The 23,398-nt window shown below is 38.2% G+C and overlaps 4 protein-coding genes across 6 annotated transcripts; 1 reads left to right on the forward strand and 3 right to left on the reverse strand.

Moving 5' to 3' along the window:
- Positions 1–276: 276 nt before the first annotated feature.
- Positions 277–5,269, reverse strand: LOC140800676 (vacuolar protein sorting-associated protein 22 homolog 1). 2 transcript variants are annotated; one of them, XM_073155447.1, is made up of 8 exons: positions 5,108–5,269; positions 4,694–4,755; positions 4,465–4,575; positions 2,343–2,478; positions 1,315–1,469; positions 1,032–1,139; positions 815–904; positions 277–719 (listed from the first exon to the last, which is right to left on the reverse strand). In XM_073155447.1, the coding sequence occupies exons 2-8, from the start codon at positions 4,742–4,744 to the stop codon at positions 603–605; spliced, it is 768 nt and encodes a 255-aa protein (XP_073011548.1). In that variant the 5' UTR covers positions 4,745–4,755; positions 5,108–5,269; the 3' UTR covers positions 277–602. The 2 variants fall into 2 exon arrangements, with proteins under 2 accessions (XP_073011548.1, XP_073011547.1); XM_073155446.1 differs by having other exon boundaries at positions 4,694–4,758.
- An 81-nt stretch (positions 5,270–5,350) lies between these two features.
- On the forward strand, positions 5,351–6,707 carry LOC140800675 (uncharacterized). Its single transcript, XM_073155445.1, has one exon. It carries the CDS (start codon positions 5,351–5,353, stop codon positions 6,539–6,541), a length of 1,191 nt encoding a protein of 396 aa, XP_073011546.1. The 3' UTR covers positions 6,542–6,707.
- Positions 6,708–7,045: 338 nt separating this feature from the next.
- Positions 7,046–11,215, reverse strand: LOC140800677 (ras-related protein RABA4c-like). Its single transcript, XM_073155449.1, has 2 exons — positions 10,696–11,215; positions 7,046–7,694 (listed from the first exon to the last, which is right to left on the reverse strand). Exons 1-2 carry the CDS (start codon positions 10,941–10,943, stop codon positions 7,220–7,222), a joined length of 723 nt encoding a protein of 240 aa, XP_073011550.1. The 5' UTR covers positions 10,944–11,215; the 3' UTR covers positions 7,046–7,219.
- A 1,656-nt stretch (positions 11,216–12,871) lies between these two features.
- Positions 12,872–14,861, reverse strand: LOC140800678 (uncharacterized). 2 transcript variants are annotated; one of them, XM_073155451.1, is made up of 2 exons: positions 14,136–14,861; positions 12,872–13,019 (listed from the first exon to the last, which is right to left on the reverse strand). In XM_073155451.1, exons 1-2 carry the CDS (start codon positions 14,784–14,786, stop codon positions 13,005–13,007), a joined length of 666 nt encoding a protein of 221 aa, XP_073011552.1. In that variant the 5' UTR covers positions 14,787–14,861; the 3' UTR covers positions 12,872–13,004. The 2 variants fall into 2 exon arrangements, with proteins under 2 accessions (XP_073011552.1, XP_073011551.1); XM_073155450.1 differs by lacking the exon at positions 12,872–13,019 and adding an exon at positions 13,105–13,455.
- Between the last annotated feature and the right edge of the window lie 8,537 nt (positions 14,862–23,398).

Raw genomic sequence — 23,398 nt, forward strand, 5'->3', positions numbered from 1 at the left:
CGTGATGTATATTTATATATGTGGCCTTTGATTCTTATACATGTATTTGTATCCTATTATTTATTAAATAAGTGGAAAGATCAATCCACAAATTTATTACCGTTGCCTATTGACTAATCATGTACTTAAAGACATCATTACTTAGCTAAGATAATGCTTCTCTAACTGTCATGGAAATTTTAGCAAAAGATACCGTCAAAGAAAAAGATGGTCAGAATAAATGAGTGAAAGAAGAGCAGATGATTGGTTCAATAGTTGACAAGGATTTATTTGAAGTTAAGTAGAAGATGGAACTTTCAATTCACCTAATTCTTATGCCAAACTTATTCAATTACAAAATCATGGCCTAGACATCCAAAATTCCAAATTGAGATCGCTATGAGAAAAAGATAAAAGAATCTTGTTCCACGAGATCTATCATACAATAGGCCAGTAGCTGCCAGAAAGAAAATTTTCTTGTTCAAAATAATTTCAACAGCTTGAAGCATAGAAAAAGAAAAAAAACACACAGAATTTGCTTCTATGCAGGTGGTTGCCTTGAATCTTCGTTTGGAATTTCTTGAGAATGTACACCAGGGTGAACAAATTAGAGACATGCATAATTAAGAATCAATACCCAATCCATCAGATCCAGCAGCCACAGAAATGGGAGCAACACAGGGGAACCAATAACGGCGCTTTCCATCTCTATGACCATCATCAATCATAGCAAGTCCTTCCTGGATTAACCGATACGAAGAATCAGTAAGTATACAAGAAAAAAGTAATACATACATATATATAAGGGACATATCAGTCCATTTGCGATGCTTACTTTCAACAAAGTTTCAAGTGCATCAGCTGCACGGCCCGAGGACCATGAAAGCGTCTTCTCAACCTGCTCTACAGTTGCATAGCCCTGACCCTGCATGATAGTAACATTGCTACTACCTCATTATGTTCAAAAGGTGCAAACACTACCCAAGACCTGAGAAGAATACATGCAAGTACCAAAAAGCCTTATGTATCAAAAGTTCTGAAGAAGAACAAACCTGAGCCACTTCCAAAATTTCATTATGGTCTCTGTTCAACTCAGTAGGAACAGATCGAATTAGTTTTCTTTTCCCAATTGAAATTACTCCAAAACCACTACCCAAGACCTGAAAGTTCATGTACCAGAAGTTCATCAGGACCTAATTTTTAATTAGATATTCCATGAGTAAACCAAGATCCTATATGGCTTGGAATGCAAGAGGTGGTGCCAAAAGAATAATAAGCCAAACGTACATGCGAAGCTAACTTGCAAAAATAAAATCATTAACTTTAGTTTCTCACCTTTAGCTTACTTATAGCACGCAGGCAGTCATCTTCGGATACTGGATCCCGAGCAGCTTTTCTCTTTTGACAGAGTAGAGTGCAAAGCTCCTGCAAACTGATCAGACCACCATTGGTTGATCTGGTTGCCATGCATATGTCAACAATCTGAACTCCTGCCTCATCAAACAGTTCCAATTAAAAAGAGGAAATTCTAAGTAATACTTCCATGATGGAAAAAGATGTTTTTTTCCAGATGCAAGCAATGATACATGAGAGAGAATGAAATTTGAACCCAATATGGTATGAACTTTGAAGGGTGAGAAATGTTTTAAACATGAATTGTCTGTTTTTACAGGAAACATACTTATAACCTAGTAAGGAAATAAACAGAATACGTAATGCAAAGTATACATTCCTGCATAGGTATGTGTCCACTTGCGTAATCTGCTTAGATGATCTGCTGATAACTTATAAGTAACTTTTCGGATTAGTTTTGACATTTCTACATGAGGTATGGTACTTCAGCCCATTAGTTGCACTGATATGTTGAAATCCAAGTATCAATGCTATATCTGACAACCAACACTTACCAACCAAACGATAGATCACCCTCTGAAAGTCTACTTGGCATGCTTACCTTGCATACTTTGATGATAAAGAATTATTTTAACTGGACATATGATAAAGATCATAAGATCTCCATCATGTGGCTCAACTAAAGTGTATGTGATGCAGAAATGCAAAAATATCTTATTGGAATATAAATTGTGAGACCAAATCTAACCAACTTCATATAAACAAAGTCTTCCAAGCTATAACAGGTACAATCCAAATTAGGAGATCCCAGTACAGGGACTGAAATAGAAAGAAATTGAAAATTGATTAAAAAGTTCATCTTTCTAGTTTCTGTCCCACTTGCCAATTTTCTAGAGCATACTGTTGTAATTCATTCAATCATCAAGATAAATATGGGAGCAAATCCAAACAACTTAAAGCTTACATAGATATTGCAGTATAATTATGGACAAGACAAAAAAAATACCAACCCAGCTCATAGTAGAAGTCACCAATCCCTAAAAGCTCTGCCCAAACTCCCTTATTAGAAGCTAAGGGATCCACACCAACTTTTGCACACATCTCATGGAACTGCGCTCTGAATGTAGGGTTCTTACGGATGTCATTCTGGATTGCCACAAGATATAGTAACTTTCTAAGGAATATTTAAACTTGATATGTAGTCTTTAGGAGTTGCAAATTTGAATCACAGAAAGCTCAAACTTAAATGTTAAATCTTGTAGCATTTTCAAGTATACATTTATCAAGCATGATGGTGTCAGATTGGGTTGATAAAAGAGAAGAGAATGTACAAACCAGTAAAAGAGTAATAACTCCATTGAATTCAAGTATGGCGAAACAAACGACAGTTATTGCTTATTAAATTTTTGCATGTCTGTTCCCATCTCTACTAAGTGCATCCTTTCCTCAAGTTCAGTTTAAGCTCCTCCAAATTTCTTCAGAGGAAAAGGGAATTCATTCATGTTTACCTTGATTGCAACTGAGTCAGAATACTAAAATCCTTTCAATGTCCGGGTATTTGTATCAGCATTCTATTGAAGTGAGATCTTTTGTGGGGTACATCGCATCTAATACATCACATAATCAGGTCCCATATAAAAGGAAAAATCCCAAGAAAGAGCACTACAAGTTGGTAAACTTAAAAATGGTGCAAAGTGCAAGCACTAAAAGCAGAGAACTTTGAAATTTGTACATGTGAGGTACATCACCAAGGTGTAATTTAAAAGGAATGTGATTTCAATTACTGGGATGATAGATGGCTTATTTTTCAGAGACTTAAATTAGGAAGGAATTAAGGATAGCTCAACATAGAGGAAATCAGAAAACCTTTTTTTCCAAAGCAAATCATCTTGCATTCCCCATACTGCGCAAGTGTGTAGAGATACCTTGTCATTATTGATCCCAAAAAAATAGATATTCAACTTAGTTTGACCCAAAATTTTATACTATTCAAAGGAATTAGAGATGACTCATTGAAAAATATCAACATAATCCAAACTAAACCCTAAATTTAGCCCATTTTCAGGTCTTTTTAATTTGTACTCCTCTCTTACACTTAATTTAAGTTGTTTAAGCTTCACTAAGTACTCATAAGTCATAAGCTGCTCTGGGGTTGAAGAAACCTTGAGCCTACCAACTAGGAAGAGTATCCAAATATGCTCCATATCTAGGTTAATAAATGGTAGACATGGGTATAAGCTGCTCTGAGGTTAAAGAAACCTTGAGTCATACAAAGTAGGAGTATTGGAGTATCTGTATAAGCTCCATATCTATGTTGATAAATGGTAGACATGGTACATGCCGAGCATGATAAAGTGGCATCACAATCAACAATATATGTAGTGATATGACATCAGTTTTCTCAATGCAATTTCCTGAGTTGGCATGATGGTCTATCTATTATTACACATCCTATATCTATGTTCAAGCTTAAAGGCCTTGTATTTGTATGTTGTGAAATATGATTAGAATAGATTTCTACCAACTATAAATAATAAAGTAGCTAAAAGTTCAGATTTTTAATTCAATACTATAATATACATAGCTCTAGCACACTAACTGTGAATCATGTTCCTTTCCTTGTAGGTCAGTGAATAAATAAGAAATAGTACAAGAATCAGTAAATTATTCTCCATCCTTATTGTAGAACTGTTACATTGCACTTTGTTCTATCTTGGAAAAAAAAAACAAATGCTTCTTCAGGCACAAGACCTTAGTATCACATAAAATTCAGAAAGCCAAGAGCGTGAATCAACTAGAGCTTATTGCAAAATCCTCTCATCTATTTCCTTTTTCTTTGTTGAATATTTTCGCAAATATAAGTTCTCCCAGATATATGTATCAATAAACCCATTTCTACAAATCAAGACGTAAAACTTAATTAACTTACTGGCTACGTAAATTGAAATCTTAGTGCCCATCGAAGCAAAAGTTAAAGGAGAAGGTGACGGCATTGTGGAATTATTCCACTGACAAAAGACCCTAGCGGAGTACCAAATAAGATAAGTATCGACTTGCATATAAGCATTCGGCAAAAATAAAACAGATAAGTACCACACAAAAAAAAAAGAACAGGAAAGAAAAAATTATCACCTTATGTTTGCGAGCAAAATCTTCTAATTGAGATCGAAATGTTTCAAGTTGTTCCTTCATGAGATCTGTTCTTATCTTGGCAACATTTTCACCAACTAACCGATATTGATCCTGAGATTATTGATAAAAAGAAAAGAAAAAGAGAGAAGGAAATCACTTAAAGGGGACAAAATCTTGACTAGCATTCTGAGAAATTATGAATGAAAATGAAGGGAAAAGGGGGGAATACCCGAGTAGCTGCTGCACTCTGCAAACCCGAAATCCCTGGTCGTCTTCTCATTTTCTCAAGACCTGCTGTAAGAAATATACAGGATTGTATTAATTTTGATGTAGAGCAAATGTAAAGGCTGAACCTTTGCTCTCTGGGGAATATACTAAGAGGCATTAAGCGAAGTACAGAGAGAAAGGTTGCTATTTACTCGTCTCGACCTTCGTTTTGCTATCGAACTATCGTTTAATTATGTATAATTCTAAAAAAATCATACATATGCAGGAAAAATAAAAAAAGTTCAGTAAAAATGAAAGGAGAAAGAAAAAAAATTAGATTACTCACCGCGGAGTGAGAAAAGAAAGAGAAAAGGAGAGAGAGAGAGAGAGGAGAGAAACCAAAAGCAAGAAAAATAATACAAAAAAAAGCACCGACCTCGCCGGAGAGCACCTCGCCTTACTTTGATCCGATGGATCCACCTTGGAGCAGCGCGGATCCACCGATGTTCGGATCGCCGGAGATGATGAAGACGCGTGGGGGAGAGAAGCCTTCGGTTGGATTGGGGAACGAGGACATCGACCCTTTGATGCCCCGATATCGGATGCTGATCAAAATCCTAACATTATCCGACCCGCATTGGACCCGTATCATGGGAAAAATCGGCGTTTCGATGCGTTCATGCGTTATGCCCCAACCGTATCGGATCGGGTCTTACTAAACCTTCAAAACCTACCCATAACACGCCGTTGTCCTCGCCCTCTCCACTCTTCCACTCTCCTCTCTCCACTCTCTCCCATGGCGGCTATCTCCGCCACTTCCCATGCTAGCGCCTTACTCTTCTCTCCCAAAACTCTAACCCTCAAAACCCCCTCTTCTCTTCTCCTCCGATCGCACCAAATCCTGACCCCCATCTCCCTCTCTCTCCCCTCCCGATGCGCACGAAGCTTCTCTTCTCCGCCGCCTCTCAAGGCCATCCTCTCCTCCTCCTCCTCCGCCGCCGCCATATCCGCTGATCTCGAATCCACCCGCGTAAACCTAAAGTCCCGCCTCGCCGCCGGCGAGGTCCTCTACGGCCTCTTCCTCCTCTCCTCATCCCCCACCCTCGCCGAGATCGCCGGCCTCGCCGGCTACGACTACGTCGTCGTCGACATGGAGCACGGGCCCGGCGGCATCTCCGACGCTCTCCCCTGCCTCCGTGCCCTCGCCGCCGTCGGTACCCCGGCGATTCTCCGCCTTCCTGACTCCTCCCCCGCCTGGGCCAAGAAGGCCCTCGACCTCGGCCCCGCCGGCGTCATGTTCCCCTCCGTCTGCTCTCCCCGCGAAGCCGAGCTCGCCGTCTCCTACTGCCGCTTCCCGCCCCGCGGCGTGCGGGGGTCCGCGCACACCGTCGTGCGCGCGTCCGCGTACGGGATGGACGACAGCTACCTAGCAAGGTGCGAGGAGGAGACCTTGATAATGATCCAGGTGGAGACGGCGGCGGCGGTGGCAGAGATCGAGGCGATCGCGGCCGTCGACGGGGTCGACGTGGTGCAGATGGGGCCGTTGGATCTGAGCGCGAGCATGGGGTACTTGTGGGACCCGGGGAACCGGAAGGTGAGGGAGGCAGTGAAGGAGGCGGAAAGGAGAGTGTTGGGTATGGTGGGAAGGAAGGAGAAGAGGGTTTACTTGGGAGGGTTCGCGATGCCGCACGATGCCCCGGAACAGCTTAAGCTGAGGGGATATCACATGGTGGCCGGCGCGGTCGACGTCGGGATGTTTCGGAAGGCCGCAGTGGAGGACGTGAGAAGGTTTAAGAGCGCAGAGGTGGAGATTGGGGAGGAGGACGGGGAAGAGGAGAAGCCGGACGACGATAAGTACTGGAGTGAGTAAGTAGGCATTTTAACAACTTGTTCTTGGTTTTCCCTTCCATTTGTATTCCTTTTTCGGTTTTTGATCGTAGAACGGAAGGAGGGAGGGAGGGAGGGAGAAGAATGGTTGCATGTAAGTTGTTTGTTAGAATGCCTGAGCTAGTAACATTGCTTTTCTTTGGAGTCAATAATAGCGTCACTCTAGCTTAAATTTTCTACTTACCTTGCAATTTTAAGTTGAGATTGGGTCTTTTAATAGAAAAAATTATGATTTAAGTCCTCTAATATACTCTGCTTTAAAGCTACCATTCTAGGTTTTGAAGACATTAGAGAACAGTAAAGCAGCACTTTTATTCAGTGTCAGACAAAATCATTGACTTCCTCTTAATAAGATTGCAAAAATATCAAATGCAGTAGTGCTAGATCATATAATACACTTATAACATGTTCACTGTTTCAAGAAGAAAGTTTAAATGTATAATTGTAATTTTCCAATAGTTTCTATGCCTAGTGTGTAATACCCAGATTTTTCACTGAATAAAAATCATATTGAAAGCATGAAATCATATCTAAATTCAATTTACACAAAGCCAAACATGCTTTCTTCTCAAACCCTTGTCATCAACAAATGGACTGTGACTTCTAAATGCTGTCACTTACCATCATAACCAAGTAGACATTACAAAACTATGCACAGGAGTCACACACAAGCACACTGAGATCCTTTCCTCATAGCACTGGTTTCCATCATAGAAACCTCAGACAGCACTGATACCTTGGTTCCTTTTAGCACCAAAATATCTTTTGATTCATTTCCACCATTCATCTTTCTTGCTTCATCCAACTCCATAGCCTTCCTTGAAACTACTGCGAATATCTCATCTATAAGGCTCAGGAAAGCTCTTTCCACATGTTCTCCAGTAAGAGCAGATGCCTCGGAAAAGAACAGTCCTTGTTCCTCTGCAAATTCAATAGCTTCTTCTGTTGAGACCGCCCTTTTCTGAGTAAGGTCAGCCTTGTTTCCGATCAGCATGACAACGATAGACTTGTCGGCGTGGGCTCGCAGTTCTTCAACCCACCTTGCTACGTGATCAAATGTTTGTCTCCTTGTGACGTCGTAGACTAGCATGGCACCAAGTGCTCCTCTGTAATAAGCACTGGTCACTGCTCTGTACCTGCATTCAAGACCTATACCAATGAGAAGACAGAGCAAGTTGTTGCCCTTTTTACTTAAAGGTTTTGTTTTAGTTAGTTAGGTTGGGATTTCTTCATTAGATACTAGAATGTCAGACATCAATATTCACTGGGTTTTGGATATTAGGTGTGCTAATCCGTAATTAGAATAAGGTTCAGACAGTTACAGCTTTGATGATCACGCATCAAAATACTACTGTCTGCCTATATTATTTGTCAGTGCAGCACTGCAGCTTTAAGTACAAATCATTTATATGAAAGCAACCTGCATGTGATTCAACCTGCATCTAATTCTAACATGGTTTACTCTTATGAGGCAGTTTCAGATATTTGATATTTATTCTTCAAATTTATTTATCACTAAGACAAGAATTTCTATTAGAGGTGGAAAATACTTGACAAGAAATTGCCTAAAAGTTATGTAAATTTATGTGACAATAACACTTGTTTCCATTGAAGTGATGCTACATCAAATATCTGGATATTCTTGGCAATGGCTTACATAAAACTATGATACAAGCAAAGGCTGTACATAAAGCTATGTAAATCTAAGCTACTATTGTTGATTCCCAGCATTCTGAAGTGTATTTATTCCTTTGGTGTCTTCTCTATATTAACATGCATATTATTTCAACCGGACTAGTCGATTAGGTTGTGTCCTAAGTCTTAAAGGACATCATGATATTATCTGTCCAAAAGGAGCAGCTAGGATCTCTCTGAAACATGTATGGCTGGCTTCTCCCTCTGAAGTTTGATGATTCTGGTCAACCTAAGGTCAGATGCTTTAAAAGATTAAATATTCTGAGCAGGAGAATCCATACCAAAATTGCAAATTATATGGATGAGTAGATTTGCAAGGTAACTGTTCCACTCCAGATAGAGAGATAAGCATCAGTTTCCTTCAGCATTTGTTGTGGTTACATATGATATACTTGCTTTCATTCTTGTATGTCTTTGGAAAAGTTCTCTAATTCTATCTATAGTTGATCAAATGATCAGGAGCTTACTATATTTAATATGTTACAAGTGTATTCCAGGTATTATTTTAAATTGAGCAATAACTTAGTGTGCAAGCTAATGTGTCTCTCCTGTACTCCAGCATATCTTGCTTTTAGAAATCAATATCAGAGTCTGATGATGACATGCATTAAAATCCCTGTCAATTTTGACAATAAGATTCATAAGTTGTTGATTACTTAAAATTTTTTTTTACTTGTCCATGTATTTGTGTGTCCATTAATTACAGCAAAGAGTCCATTGAATTGGAATACTGGTAGTATAAACAGTATGCATAATTTACTCAGTGAAAAGAAAAGAAAAGAAAACAGTATGTGCAGCTAATATAAGTCAAAAACCATAGGGGTGGTAAAGATACAATGAAAAATAACTAAGTGCTGTTTGGCTGTCTGTATTATAGAGAGTTGACAAACTATTATGGTTTTTGAGAATATTGACAAACTATTATGGTTGTAACTTGTACTTATTTTGAATTGTTTCAGAACCTTTTGCAGATTCTTTGCAGCCTTGTGTTGAACATAACTTTCTTTTGGCATTTTATTTTAGTAAAATTGACAAATAACACACTACATTTGTGTTTATTATTATTTACACCCTGCCTTTTAGTCCTTTATTATGGCCCAACTCCTATCTTTTGCTTTTATTGCTTAAAGGGCGATTTGAGTTTAATTTTCACTTATACTAACTTAATGGTACTTGTTTACATGTATACTTTTGAAGCTCCTTCTTTACTTATATACACTTTTAAATTTCATATTTGCATGAAAACCCTTCAAAACATAACACTTCTGATTACTCTCTCTCTCTCTCTCTCTCTCTCTCTCTATATATATATATATATTAAAATCTGAAGCATTTAAGAGATAAAACAACAAAAATGTTATGATTCGAGAGCAATGTATCCACACAAAAATTGAAGGTTTTAAAAGGTATCCATACAAAAACCAAGTGTTTTGAGAGGTATATACATAAAATATTCTAATTTTGTCATTTGGCAAGTGCAGTTAGTTAAAATGTAAACGACGATACAGTAAAATTCTTTTCATTTTAATTGTTCTACAGGATAATAGATCACATGCCAAGTATCCATTGCAATAAATTCTTATCCTTTTCTTTTTCAATTAAAAAAAAATTCTTATCCATTTGCCAATATGTTCATCAGGGTTGTTGGATGTCATAGTTGTCTTTATAACCAAAGCAACTGCACTGGCAAACCAACAAATTTTTAATTTGTTATACAATTTTATTTTTAATATGTTAAAAAACTTATTTAATTTTCTATAATTTTATATTTAATACATATTTTTAAATTTGACTTATAATTTAATTAAATATGATGATAAAAAACTATGGGTTACACTTTAGCTTACACGACAAAGGTATAAAGTGATAAAAGAATACAAACAAAACTATTGAGAGGTAAATCGTCCTCTAAAAATTCCATTGCCGTGACTCCAAGGGAAAAGAGAAAAAAGAAAGAAAGAAAAAAAAGATAAACGCGTTAGAACGAGAGAGCAAAGGAACAACAAATCTGATATCGTATAAAACATTGGGACACGGATTGATTCGTTACTGGACCCACAAGTGACAGTTACAGGTCACACACAAAGGGCAGTCAAATACGTCTTTAATTTTAGATATTAAAACCACCATGGACCACTAAACTTGGTGCTCTAATCCCAGGATTACGTAACTGTTTGCTCTAGCAACTCTCCCCAATCTTCCTTATAACCTTTTTAATTTTGTGTGTGTTCATCTATCTACTAGTTCTTCCCAAAAGAAAGATTCTTGGGGGGGGTAAGAAAATTTTCTACATAGAAGCAGTGTGTTAAATATAGGGTCTAATAGTTGAATTAAGAAAATACCAAGCAGCAACTGCTTCTAACTATGGTGACCTGATCAATATTAACAATCTATAGTGAATCTAGTGGGGGGGATGAGAAGAGAAAGAAATTAGAACCATACCTCTCTTGACCAGCAGTGTCCCAAATCTGGGCCTTGATGTGCTTCCTGTTAAGGGTCAGCGTCCGAGTCTGGAACTCCACCCCAATGGTGGACTTGGAATCAAGGAAGAACTCATCTTTTGTGAACCTCCCCAGGAGCTGCGTCTTCCCAACTGCAGAATCCCCCACCACCACTATCTTGAACACATAGTCTATCTCCACCTCCTTCTCCTCCTCCCAGTTCTTGCCTTCCTGATCCTCTCTCCCCATGATCTCTCTTCTTCTACTTCTACTTCTTTTATCTCTAATAACACTGGCTATCTTTATTCAATTCTTCTTGAGGGAAGAGTGGTAGTTGGTGTGGGAGAAATATATAGGAGAAACACAAAAAGAAGAAGAAGAAGAAGAAGAAGAAGAAGAAGAAGAAGGAGGAGAAGACAAGAGGACTAGAGTTTAGGTGGGAACTAGTGATTGATGTTTTCCTTTTGGGGAGAAGGTTAGTTTTGTAAAGAAGCATGCTTGGTTGCTTGCTTTGCTTGTACAAAGGAGTCGTCATGGTAGAAGAGTCCTTTTATTATTGAATGCATAACAGAGACAAATGAGTTGGGGTCAATTTGGATTTTGGATTTTGGATTTTGGATTACGGACTAGAACTGGTCCAAATTAGGAGATTACTGAGTATTTATTGGACTGTAGTTTGTAATATTCAAGATACTATTTAGTAGTTGGTTTAATAGGTATTGATAACTTTTGAAAAAATTATCAAAAAAACATCTTACTACCTTTCCCACGATCGGAAATACTCCAGATTAACTTTAATAATCGAGCAATAGCTGACTGTTCTGTTACTTAATTTTAAAAGTTAAAAAACAAATAATTAAAAGTACCTTATTTGATCTTAGAGTTAGGTGATTTTAACTTTAATAAGAGCAAGAAAATTTAAATGAAATCCTAGGGTGGCCAACCTGCTCCACTGTGGAGCAATCACTCCAAGTATTAGCTGGCCTTCTTTTTCGTTCTTCTTTGATGAACTTTTGTGCGTACTAATTATGCCATTTAACGATATAAAAATGGAGAAAGTAGAAGCATGGCCCAGGCTGAGTTGATGAACCTCCTTTTCTTTTATGTGAACTGTTGTTTAATTAATTAGGTTTAATTTTTAAGTAACTCCATTTCATGTCAGGTTTCACTAAGATGGTGATGTTAGTTGTTATTGCTACAAACTTAATGCTTCATATCTCAAACTTTTCTCTCAAGTATGAAGGTAAGACATTACTTTCAATTTTCTTGAGTCCAATCAGAAGTCATTCTCAATTAAGCCTAGTTTGCAATTAATCTTCCTCTCACCTGATTAGTAGTGTAGCTTTCACTATAAGTCTCTAACAACCAGCAATTCAGCAATGCAAACTACTTAGTCATCTCATCACATCTTCTAACTAATATTTTTGGGCCATGTTATGTTAGAATATAAAATATAAAAATTATTGTTTTCTAACAACTTAAATTTTTAGAATAGTTAGTGAATTAACATATTATTAGAACTAGAATATCATAATAATGATTTATGCATCATTTTTCTCATCGCCCGTTAACCTAATTAATATCACTACATGTTTACACACTTTCTCTTTTATTTTTGATAGGGATTATTACACCTAAACCTCCTCAACCCTGTAAAACTCTAAAATACCTCTTTTATTAGGTGTCTATTTAATATTTTTCATTAAAAAATCTCTCTTAATTGTTATGTGATCAATTTTAGGTGTCTAAGAGCTGTTTTACTCTTATTTAGAGAAGCAGGAGAGGGAAAAAAAATATTTGAGAAAGAAATGGTCATTTAATAGTTTTCATCCACACTGTCAACGAGTTGGGAGATATTAGATTGTTGAAATAGTTTAAGTGTCACAAAAAAAGAAGTGAGAATCTATATAAAAATGAGCAATAGTTTAGAAAGGATTATAACAGACTTATATATATATATATATATATATATATATATATATACATATATATATTGCATTATTGCATTGTATCAATGATAATCTCAAAACCCTCATCATGATCATGACAAATAATAGACGACTAAGCAGGTCTTGTTAAAACTATGGAGATGGTATAATGACATGGTTAAGCATGCTCTACACCTTGCCTCAGATTATTTTCATATGTTGTCCAGGCGTACAAAACTCAACACAATGCCATTTGAAAACACTTATATGGTTTGCTCTTTGTACTCATAGTCTCATACTGATACTTGGCATGTGAGAAGCTTGTCGGGTGCTTATTACAACAAGGGCCAACTCTTCTCTTTCTTTCTGTTTCTTTTTTGTATCACAAGTAGTCCACCTTACAATGACAGCAACCCAATATACTAAGGTAAGCTTTGGCAAAACATTTGTAAGATGTAACTCTTTATTATCTAAACGATATCTTTTAGCATAATTTTTCATGTAAGAGTATTGAATTCAAAGTGCCAATTTCATACATAAAAGCATTTGTTTTAATTCAAAGTGTCAATTTCATACATAAAAGCATTTGTAAGAGTATCTAATTGCTTCCTCCATCGTCGATAAGGAAGCAGACAGTTCGGCCCTCACCGGTGGCGAGAAGAGCTTGCTCAAGAGTAGAGCGACAAAGCGTTTAGTTGAATGAGTTTTTGGCTCTTCGCAGAGCTCTCACATTGGCTAGAGCAGTGCTCTCCATCGTTTATACAACCAGTCACACTCGCCTTTGTTGTGGCCTCACAAAGTCCCTTGTTGAAACCCTAACCCTTGTCCCGGTACTGCTCGAGGTTCGACAAAGGGATGGAGAGAGAGAGAGAGAGGAGAGATAGGGAGATGATCAGTGAGGATTTGAGAGAGAGTTCGATACATATATATACATATTGCTATAATATCGAGCCTAATATATTTGAGTTCAGAAAATCAACTCAACTCGGCTCGGCTCATTTAGAGCTTGGCTCAGTGAGCCCACTGGCTTTATTTTAAAGCTGCCACTACCCACAGAAATAACAAGGCTAAAGTACCTTTCCACCTTTATAAACTGTAACTCAGTGTTGCAAAACAACTTAAAATTAAATCCACTTGAATTATATTGTTATATTGAGCAGGGTTCGTGTGAGTCATCCTTGTAGGCATTAAATGCATATTAATACACTACATATATTTGATGACTCCGATTACACTCGACACATAGGTCGTAGAATTTTAAAGTGAACATAGTTAAAACTGTTGAATGTTTGCAATTGATGTACGAGACTCACTTGGAGGTGTCTGCTTTTATTATCTAGTGGAATTTGGCTAATAATAAAACTCCAGTAGACACTACTAAATACAACTAAAATAACTAATTTTTCTTGCATCTATTGCAACACTATGAATATTGAGGGCGAGTTTGCCAAATGTAAGCAAAGAGCTTCCATTGTACTGAGAAATTTCACTGTAAAGCAAAGAGGTGCCTCACCTTCACCTTCTCCGCTCCACTCTTCCTCTGCACCGCCCTCGCGATCCCGGCCAACTCCGCCTCCTCCATCCTCCTCTCCGCCGCCACCACCACCACCTCCGCCGCCGTCGCCGCCGCCCCGCTCAGCTGAGCACAGATCCTCCCAAACTCCTCCATCACCTCCCGAACCAACCCCACCTTCCCCTTCCTCACCAGCATCCGCACCAGCGCCACCAACTTCCCGTACATCCCTCCCCCCGCCGCGTCCACCACGGCCGCCGCCTTCCTATCATCCCCGGCGGCCGGATCGGTGAGGACGGCGCCCACCCGCCGCATCAACCGCCGTGCGTCGCGACCGGCCGCTGCGAGGACGCCGTCGCAGCTGGCGGCGTCAGCGAGGGCGGCCGCGTAGCCGGTGGCGGCGCGGCGGTGGGTTAGGGTTTGCTCGGGAGGTAGTTGGGGTCGGGGTTTGAGGGGAGGAGAGAGGTTGGGGAGAGGGAAAGGGAGAGGCGGGGGAGGGGGTTTGGCGGAGAGGAGGGTGAAGTATTGGTGGAGTTGTTTGTGGTGAGTTATTGGGCGATGGAGATTGAGGAGGTTTGGGGAGTCTTTGGGGTTGGATTGGAGGAAGGAGGTTGGGAGGAGGGAGGAGGTGGGGTTGGAGATGGCGTCCATTTTGGAGAGAAAGAGAAGGTGGACGGAAATGGAATAAGAGGAGGTGAGAAGAGATGAGGAGTAGATATTCACATCACATGTTACTTATCTCTTTAATAATAATAGCATAGAAATATTTGCGTCCGCAAATTAAAGGGATTACTTTTATATATTTTAATTTTATTATTACTTGCATCCTACTTTACTGATATATTTATTTATCATTCAACACCAACAGTTTAGATTTAATTATCAAAAATATTATTTTAAAAAAAATATATAATTACTTATATCAATTAATTTTACAAGTAGAGCTCCTATTAGATACAGTAATGCTATGTTCATCGAAACCTGGGCGCTGAGAGAGGCCATGCAAGCGAGAAAGTTAGAAATTCAGAACTTGATCATTAAGATTGCCTCTCTGGCTGCACTCTTTGCGATAAAAAATAGAGAAGCACATTGGTTTGTGAAGAACATACTCTGTGATATAAAGAACTCCAATAACTTATTCAGAAACATAGATATTAAACATGTCTATAGGAAGCTAATAGTGCTGCAACAATCCAACCTCTTTTTGGGCTTATCGCCAAAGTTTTAATGAATCTTTAAATTAAAAATAAAAATTCTCGTAGATGTAGAGCTAATTTAGGTATCTGAAAAAAAAATAAAAATTTATCGATTGTAGTATGGTCCAATGCACGGGTAACCAAGGGCAAGTTGCCATTTTGGCAACCGTATATTTCCCCTCTCTAGTATGCTTCATATAAACAACAATTCTGAGTCTCGCTAGATCAATGCAAACACTACATTGCTTCCGAAACTCTTTGTTAAGGGAACACCATAATAACTACAGGGAAGTAGTATTCTTGTTGAGGGAAAAAAAATTAGTTTTTATATAAGTGCTGACCAAAACTCTTAAATTATTATATTTGTCACTAAAATTATTGTGCTTTTTTAAATATATGAATTTACTAATTTAAATCTAACTAATCATAATTAAAATTTACCTTAAATTTTAAAAGCGGTAATTATGATATTTTAAAAGAAATTTTAAAAATTACACCCTATATTTTACCTATTTTATGATTCACATATTATTTTTGAGTATTTCGTAATTTGATCATTCTTTTTTCTCTATAATTTTTATTTAACACATTGGATTAATTTAAATGGTGCCAACAAAAAAATATTTCATTATAATATAGTAAATAATTTATAAATTATCTAAATTATCTATCTTCTTTGTTCTCTCCCATCATTCTCTAAAATAGGTAGAAAATGAGGAGAAGGAAAAAGAAGAGGAGGGCTAGAGGGGGAAGACAAGGAAAAGTGGTGGTAGCAGCGATGACGACGATGAGAAGAAGTAGCTGGGGGAAGACGAAATAAGATTATGAAATAATAGAGAGGAGGAGACGGGAGGATAAGGATATTTTAGTAATTTAATTAATATCAACTAATTAAAATAATGCAAGGTGTTAATAAAAATTATAGAAAAAAAGTTTGGGTTACAAAATTCTTAAAGATGATGTTTGAATCACCAAATATGTAAAATATAGGGCGTAACTTGTAAAAATTGTTTATTTAATTATGTGTCTTTTCGAGAACATGCAGTACGGATTAACTTAATAATTGATATTCAACTACTACTAAAACTATTTCGGGGTTTCTGGCGGAATCTTTGATGATAGACGGTAATAGCGAAGTTACGTACAGTGTTTTAATAAAAAAAAGTACTAAATATCAATTACGGGGAGAATTGAAATTTATCGTGAGTTTAATATTTTTTTTATTATGAAATACTACTTCTTATTTAACATCATCATAATTTAGTTTTAAAATATAAATACTATTCATCAAAATTACATCTCAAATCACACACCAACCTAATTATTAATTTATTCTTAATATTTATCACTCCCGGACAAATTTCCATAAGCACTCTTAGTTTACTCTACAAATAAAGCCAAATTTAGGATAAATATTCATAAAGTAAACTATTATTTTGATCAGATTGGACCAAAGCTCGTAGGCTTCGGGTGGCGCCCGCGCCCTTCCTCCCGCCGTTGCCGCCTTCGCGGCCGTTGGCGGATTTGCATGATATTATGACAAATTGACAACAATCATTCCTGCGAAGCTCTAGGCTCATCGTGAAATCCGAGTTTGCCGGTGGCATAGTCGACGAGGATTTCGTTTTGCAGGTAACTCTGTTCGATGGAATGCCAGAGCGAGGTTCTTTTGCCTCCTCGAATTCGAACACTATTGATTATTCTTGTGAACTTTCTTTATAGATTGCTGATTGCGATAAACCAGTCAATACATGTAGCGTTCGTTTGCGGTCAGCTGTTCAAGATGATGTTTACCAACGATCAAAGGCAGACTTGAGCGCACTGGAAGATATAGCACCCCAAGGGCCCAATACCTTCAGGTTTTTCCCTCTCTCGATGATTCGTATATGCCTATGTATTCCACTTTGCTACTATTACTACCCAAATCAATACAATCGAACACCCGAGATGTTAGATGCACTATATACTTGGGTGATAACTAGGATCATAAGTCATAACAAATGCTAGCAGATTATAGTGTGTCGAAGTTATGCTTGAGATTCTTAAATTAGAGTAGCTAGAAACCAATGTATCTAGTTTTATTTGCGTGTAAGAATGCTTTGATTGATGAACATTGTTCATATTTTTGTCTTTGATGTGTACTTGTAGGCATGGCTATTAAAGTCATTATAATTATTTTCTCTTTATTTTCTGTAGTTTTACTCATTACTTTGGTATTTGTTGCAGGATCTTGTAAACGAGTTCCAGATTGCAACTAATGAAGGTAAATGTTGCTAGTTCTCTTTATTATTCGTCTCTCACTTGTTTCTTGTTTTCTGGATTTTGTGAATTCAGAAAATTACATTTTACAAATTTGTTGATAGATATTATGTTTGCTTTGTTTCCACTCAGATCAAAATAGTTGCATTTGTGGGAAAGATTCTTCTCTTTGCAAGATAGCATAAGTAGAATGAGTTGAATGCAACAGTTACATAATTATATTCATGTTTCATTTCATTTCATCTAATATGATATGTCGTATCCACGGGCATATGGCATAGCATTTCTGGCAGAATTTTTGTTCTCCATGTATATTTTTATTTTTCTCAGTATGAAATTCTTATTTTCGCAATAGTTGGGTTACAGCAATCATAAGAAATTCAGTGTGATACTGCGATATCTTTGATGAGGCATAGTAGAAGACCATGCAGGCTTGGCTGAGAGCCAATCTTGCCTTTGCCATGCCAAATGGCATGTCAACAGCTGAATCTTTCTCTTCTGTGCCCTGGAAAGTAAATTCTATCTCCATGTACCTGTTATAGAGCTCTAGGTTGAGAAGGCAAATCAGATATTCAAAGTTAGACAGAAATTCTATTGGTACTTCTTTAGGTTTTACTGCAAGAGTAACATGTCTGCCATTCATAAGATAAGAATGATGTTTCTTAGAGTTACTCTTAGCTTAGTTTTGTGTAGGCTGCTAGTATGGACTTCTGTATGAAAGCATATAACTGGAGCACAACGTGACATATGGGTATGTTCACATCATGCCTGGATATAATGAATTTGCCATATGTTAGATGTGGACATATACGCATGGATATGATATAACATATTGGCTATTGTAGCATTTCTATAACTCTTAGAATCATCACAATTTAGAACTTGTTGAACTCGATGTTATTTGAGCTTATGCACTTCTATTTTCACATATGCAATAGAATCAAAAGAGAGAATTGTCGCAAACTTGGTGAACTTTACATATGATCCTTACAATTATGCATTTCTATGCCAAGTACTAAACTGTTTCAATTTTGTGGACATTAAACTTGGAGTCCTTATTGTTCCAAATTTAATATGTATATATATACTGTGTAATCAGCTAAATATTTTGGAGTTGTTTCTGGACTGCATAACAGAACCAAATGAAAAACTCAGAAATTGGCATCGGTGGAATATGTAATTCATGTTCTGGTGAGATTGTATTATGTTCGTCCCTTACATGTATCTTTCATTTTAATATAGAGATAAAAAATTTGATCAAGAATTAAATCAGTAGTGATTGATTCCATCCAATTCAAGAGAAGAAAGATATGAATGTTAGGTGGCAATATATCCAGATTATAATACTTGGGGTTTGTTCTTTGCATGTGTTTTGCTTTTTTTGACATAAAATGACAATGTGCTTACTACACTTCAGACCCAGCAAATCCTGTGATTATTATTCAGGTTGGTGGAATTCTACTGATCATACAATGCTTATGTAGTCCAGTTAAAAATACTGCAAGTATCTTGACCTGAAAAATGTATATTGTCTATTTTAACTTGTCCTGAATAAAGAAGGTAAATGAAACTTTAAGATTTCCATTCGACAAACTGTTGGTAATTTCATGTATTTGACATGAATTTTTTATTAACTTTGAGCTAAATTTTAAGTGGGGCCCACACATTATTAATGATGGTTTAATAGTGGAATTAATTTAGCTCAAAGATTACTTTACTGTCATATATTCACTTAGTCAAATCCATGAAGAGAAGTGAATGAAAATTGGCTCTAAAGTGGGTATCATGGCAATGAAAAATAAAGAAAAGTGAGTTACCGCCAACAATCTTATTTAATTTATTTGTTTTGATTAGATTTTTTTTGTGACTCTTTAGAATCAGATTGTTACTGCCAACAATCTTAAGACCAATTCTTTGGTTGTTACTCTGATTCCAATTAGTGTTCTTTTCTTCTGATCAGATTTCTATTTTTCTTTCAATCTTTTAGATGGCTGAAATAGTAAAGGGTACTATTTCGCCTATCACTGCTCCTCCAGTACCTACAGTTCGTAGAGAAAAGTCTGAGAAGTTCTGTGGTGCAGAATTTAAGATATGGCAACAGAAAATGCTCTTTTATCTGACCACCTTGAATTTGGCTAAATTCTTACATGAAGATGTGCCTGAACTCCGAAAGGAGGAAACTGATAGGCAAGTAATTATTGCAGTGGATGCGTGGAAGCACGCCGACTTCCTTTGCCGAAACTATATTCTCAATGGACTGGACAACTCGTTGTATAACGTATATAGTTTAGTAAAAACGTCTAAGAAATTATGGGAATCTTTAGACAAGAAGTACGAGACAGAAGATGCCGGTGCAAAGAAATTTATAGTCGGTAAATTTCTTGAGTACAAGATGGTTGACACTAAACCAGTGATTAACCAGTTGTAAGATCTTCAAGTGATAATTCATGAGATTCATGCTGAAGGGATGGTGATTAATGAATCATTCCAAGTGGCGGCTATTATAGAAAAACTGCCACCATCTTGGAGGGATTTCAAAAATTACCTAAAACACAAGCGCAAGGAAATGACACTTGAAGGACTTATTGTCAGATTGAGGAGTGAAGAAGACAATCGTACTGCTGAAAAGAAAATTGGAAGCCAGTACGTGTCAAAGGCAAATGTTGTGGAGTTCACAAAGGACAAGAAAATGTAGCATACCAGTGAAGACTCTAAAAGTGCCAATGCAAAGAAGTTTAAGGGCAAATGTTACGTCTGTGACAAGCAAGGGCATCATGCTCAGGACTGTCGTTTGCGAAAAAAGAAGGAGAACTCAAAGAAGGAGAACTCTGAAAAGAAGAAACCACAAGCCAATGTAACTGAAGTGGAAAACCTTCATTCTGATATCGATGACATGCACCTCTCCGCTATTGTCTCGGAAGTAAACCTGATTGGTGGTAATCCTAAAGAATGGTGGGTAGACACTGGAGCTACTCGACACATTTGTGCCAATAGGTGGATACTTTCATCTTATCAAACAGCAACAGATAAAAAACTTTATATGGGCAATTCAGCAACTTCCAAGGTGGAAGGAATAGAGAAGGTCGTGTTAAAATTGACTTCAGGAAAAGAACTTACTCTTAATGATGTAATGCATGTGCCTGACATTCGAAAAAATCTGGTTTCGGGATCATTATTGAGTAAGTGTAACACCCGTTAAAATAAAAATAAAAATAAAAAAAAAAATTTAGTGCACGCGCCATGCGCGTGCACCCTAACCGCAGCGCATGCATTGGCGCGTGCGCTGACTCCTTCTTCCCCCTCCCCCACCTCTCGCAGTCAGTTGCGAGAGGTGGGAGAGAGGTGCGCCGGAGTGGAGTTAACTCTACTCCGTTGCCCTCTCCACCTCTTCTCTATTTAATCTCCTCTCCTTCCCCTCGAGTTTCCCTCTTTTTCGCAATTTCCTCTTCTTCGCTCTTCCCTCCTCTCTTTTCTTTTCCGAGCTGCCGAAGTCCTCGTCGCGGGCAGCAAGTCACCGGAGCACCGGCAATCAACCAAAACCCCCCTCACCTCGATCCTCAGGTTAGCCTTCACCCCCTCTTTAGTTCAATTTGAAAATAGCCTAATTAATCATGCGTAATTACGATTTTATTTTCATCTTCTTCCGCCGGGGAAATTCGCCGACCAGCGACCTCGGGTCGACCACCCACTGGTCCGGGAAGTTTTCCCGCTTCAACCCCTTGCTGTGGGTACCCAAATTGGGTCCCTACAGGGCATGAGGAAGGCGATGCCATGTCGCCTCCCACCGCTGGGTTTCTTCAGCACAAGCGGCCACCACCGGCGGTGGTGGCCTCACTCATCAACCTTGGCTGACCCACCTTTTCACTTGGAAGAGGTAGGTACCCGAGAAGAGGGCTTCGAGCCCACCTAGCTCTAAGTTGAAAACTCCATGGCCGCCGGCCATGGAGTTCCTCAACTCTCTCTCTCTCTCCGGCCGCGCTAGCCGGAGGATCTGATCACTCCTGCACCCTAGTCGACTTGGGGAGGAGTTGCCGGTGACGAGGATAACTAGCAGCACTATCCCTTTCTCCTCTATTTCTCCTTCTCTGGCAAGGAGAACGAGGAGAAGGTGGTCTCTCTCTAGGCTGTGGCGTGGGTTGTGCTGCAGCCCAGGTCCTCAGACCCCTTTTTCTCTAAGGTCTCGGTGGACTGGGCTCTGGAGCCCAGTCCACCCCCTTAGTTTCTGGTAGGCTGCGGTAGGCCCCGCAGCCCACGTCCTCTTTTGTCTGACTGGGCTTTGGAGTCCAGTCCACCTTCTCACCTTGCTGGACTGGGCCCTTGAGCCAGTCCAGAGCACTTTTGACTCCTCATTCTGTTGGACTGGGCTTTTGAGCCCAGTCCACTACCTCAGTCCGGTGGGGCCGCAGTGTAGGTCTGCAGCCCACTCTCCCTCTCTCACTCTCACCTAAATTGCTGGGCCTTGAGCCCAGCCCAACCTTTAACATTTTAACCCTAGACTAATTTATTATGAGTCTTTTTTTTTATTAAATTCTGTTAGCTACCTAAATTGTAATTATTATAATTTTCTCAACCTTGTTATTAATAAAATTAGGAACTATACAAAATCAAAATAGGTATTTGAATTCTTTTCAATTACCTTCACATTTACAATGTGAACGTCTCTAAATGACCATTATCATTTTTTTAATTAAGACAAATAATATCTCGGACCTAGAGAATCAAACTTAAGTTTATACAACAAGATGATTAGTTTATAAGTTCATTAATCTTATGTTTATTTTATTTATAAATTATTAGATCCATTATTGTGCGGGAAGAATCTCGAAAATCAAGAAGAGCCGACTGATTAGGAGAGTAAGACGGATTCCAGGAATAACTTAGGCGAGTAGAATTCTATAATAGTCTTTGATACATGCATACTTATGTCAATTCTTACCTGTAATAATTAAATGTCGTTTTCTTACTTGTGAGACTTATATGACATTTCATCTTTGCATTTAGTTACATGTCAATTCTTACTTGCATTATTTATCACTTAATGCACATGTGTGATAGACTTTATGCTTGCTTATAATATCTGTTATTGTGATGATTATGTTAAATAAATAATAGAGGTCATGGCACCACGTGCACGTATCACTGTTAGTCAAGTCCCAGTTAGGCAGTGCCCTTTTACCCACTCAACCCGGGGTTAGGGGTAGAGTGTATATTATATAGTATTATATTAGCGGCCCACACCTGAGGTCGGTAGCTGGTGGAGCATTCAGGTGATTACACTGCCCTAGTTGGAGACTTGACTAGTATGATATTAGAAAAGATGATTGAGAGGTAGGGATTGTAGTTCTAGCGGTACCCGAGGACGCAGGGTCAGGGCGTCTATTGAGATGTGTGCTCTTATCAGTCGTATGTGATGATTTCGCTTTGTGCGATAATTACTAGAACGGTGTTGAGAGGCCTACGACTGGGGTCCTTAGTCTGATGGCCACAGACAACCGGTCATATGCAGCGTCGCCAGGCATGTATAGGCGATAATACCGCTAGCTAACTAGCCCCCCTCGATTTTTATGGTGTTTATGAGATATGTTATTGTGACTCGACTTCTGTGCGGATTTTTATGTAAAATGAACTATAATGAAGGAAGCTACTAAAAGTCATAATGTACATTTTTTTTTCCTGACATGTTATGAGTTGCATTTTTATTTATCATGTAATATTCTTAGATTATTATTAGATTTTACTTAATGAGCCCCGTGCTCACCGTCATTTTTGGTGAAAATATTTCAGAGATGATTATAGAGGATGCGGACA

The sequence above is a fragment of the Typha latifolia genome, chromosome 14, assembly GCF_019914945.1.
Source record: "Typha latifolia isolate L0001 chromosome 14, TyphaL0001v2, whole genome shotgun sequence".
Lineage (NCBI taxonomy): Eukaryota > Viridiplantae > Streptophyta > Magnoliopsida > Poales > Typhaceae > Typha > Typha latifolia.

Coding starts and splice junctions, on each gene's coding strand:
- LOC140800676 (XM_073155447.1), bottom strand. CDS start 4,744: ATGAGAAGACGACCAGGGATTTCGGGTTTGCAGAGTGCAGCAGCTACT. Junction 2,479..4,464: donor ATTTTGCTCGCAAACATAAG/GTGATAATTTTT, acceptor GTGGCAATCCAG/AATGACATCCGTAAGAACCC. Junction 1,140..1,314: donor GTGCTATAAGTAAGCTAAAG/GTGAGAAACTAA, acceptor ATGAACTTTCAG/GTCTTGGGTAGTGGTTTTGG.
- LOC140800675 (XM_073155445.1), top strand. CDS start 5,351: ATGCGTTATGCCCCAACCGTATCGGATCGGGTCTTACTAAACCTTCAA.
- LOC140800677 (XM_073155449.1), bottom strand. CDS start 10,943: ATGGGGAGAGAGGATCAGGAAGGCAAGAACTGGGAGGAGGAGAAGGAG. Junction 7,695..10,695: donor GACACTGCTGGTCAAGAGAG/GTATGGTTCTAA, acceptor TCTTGAATGCAG/GTACAGAGCAGTGACCAGTG.
- LOC140800678 (XM_073155450.1), bottom strand. CDS start 14,786: ATGGACGCCATCTCCAACCCCACCTCCTCCCTCCTCCCAACCTCCTTC.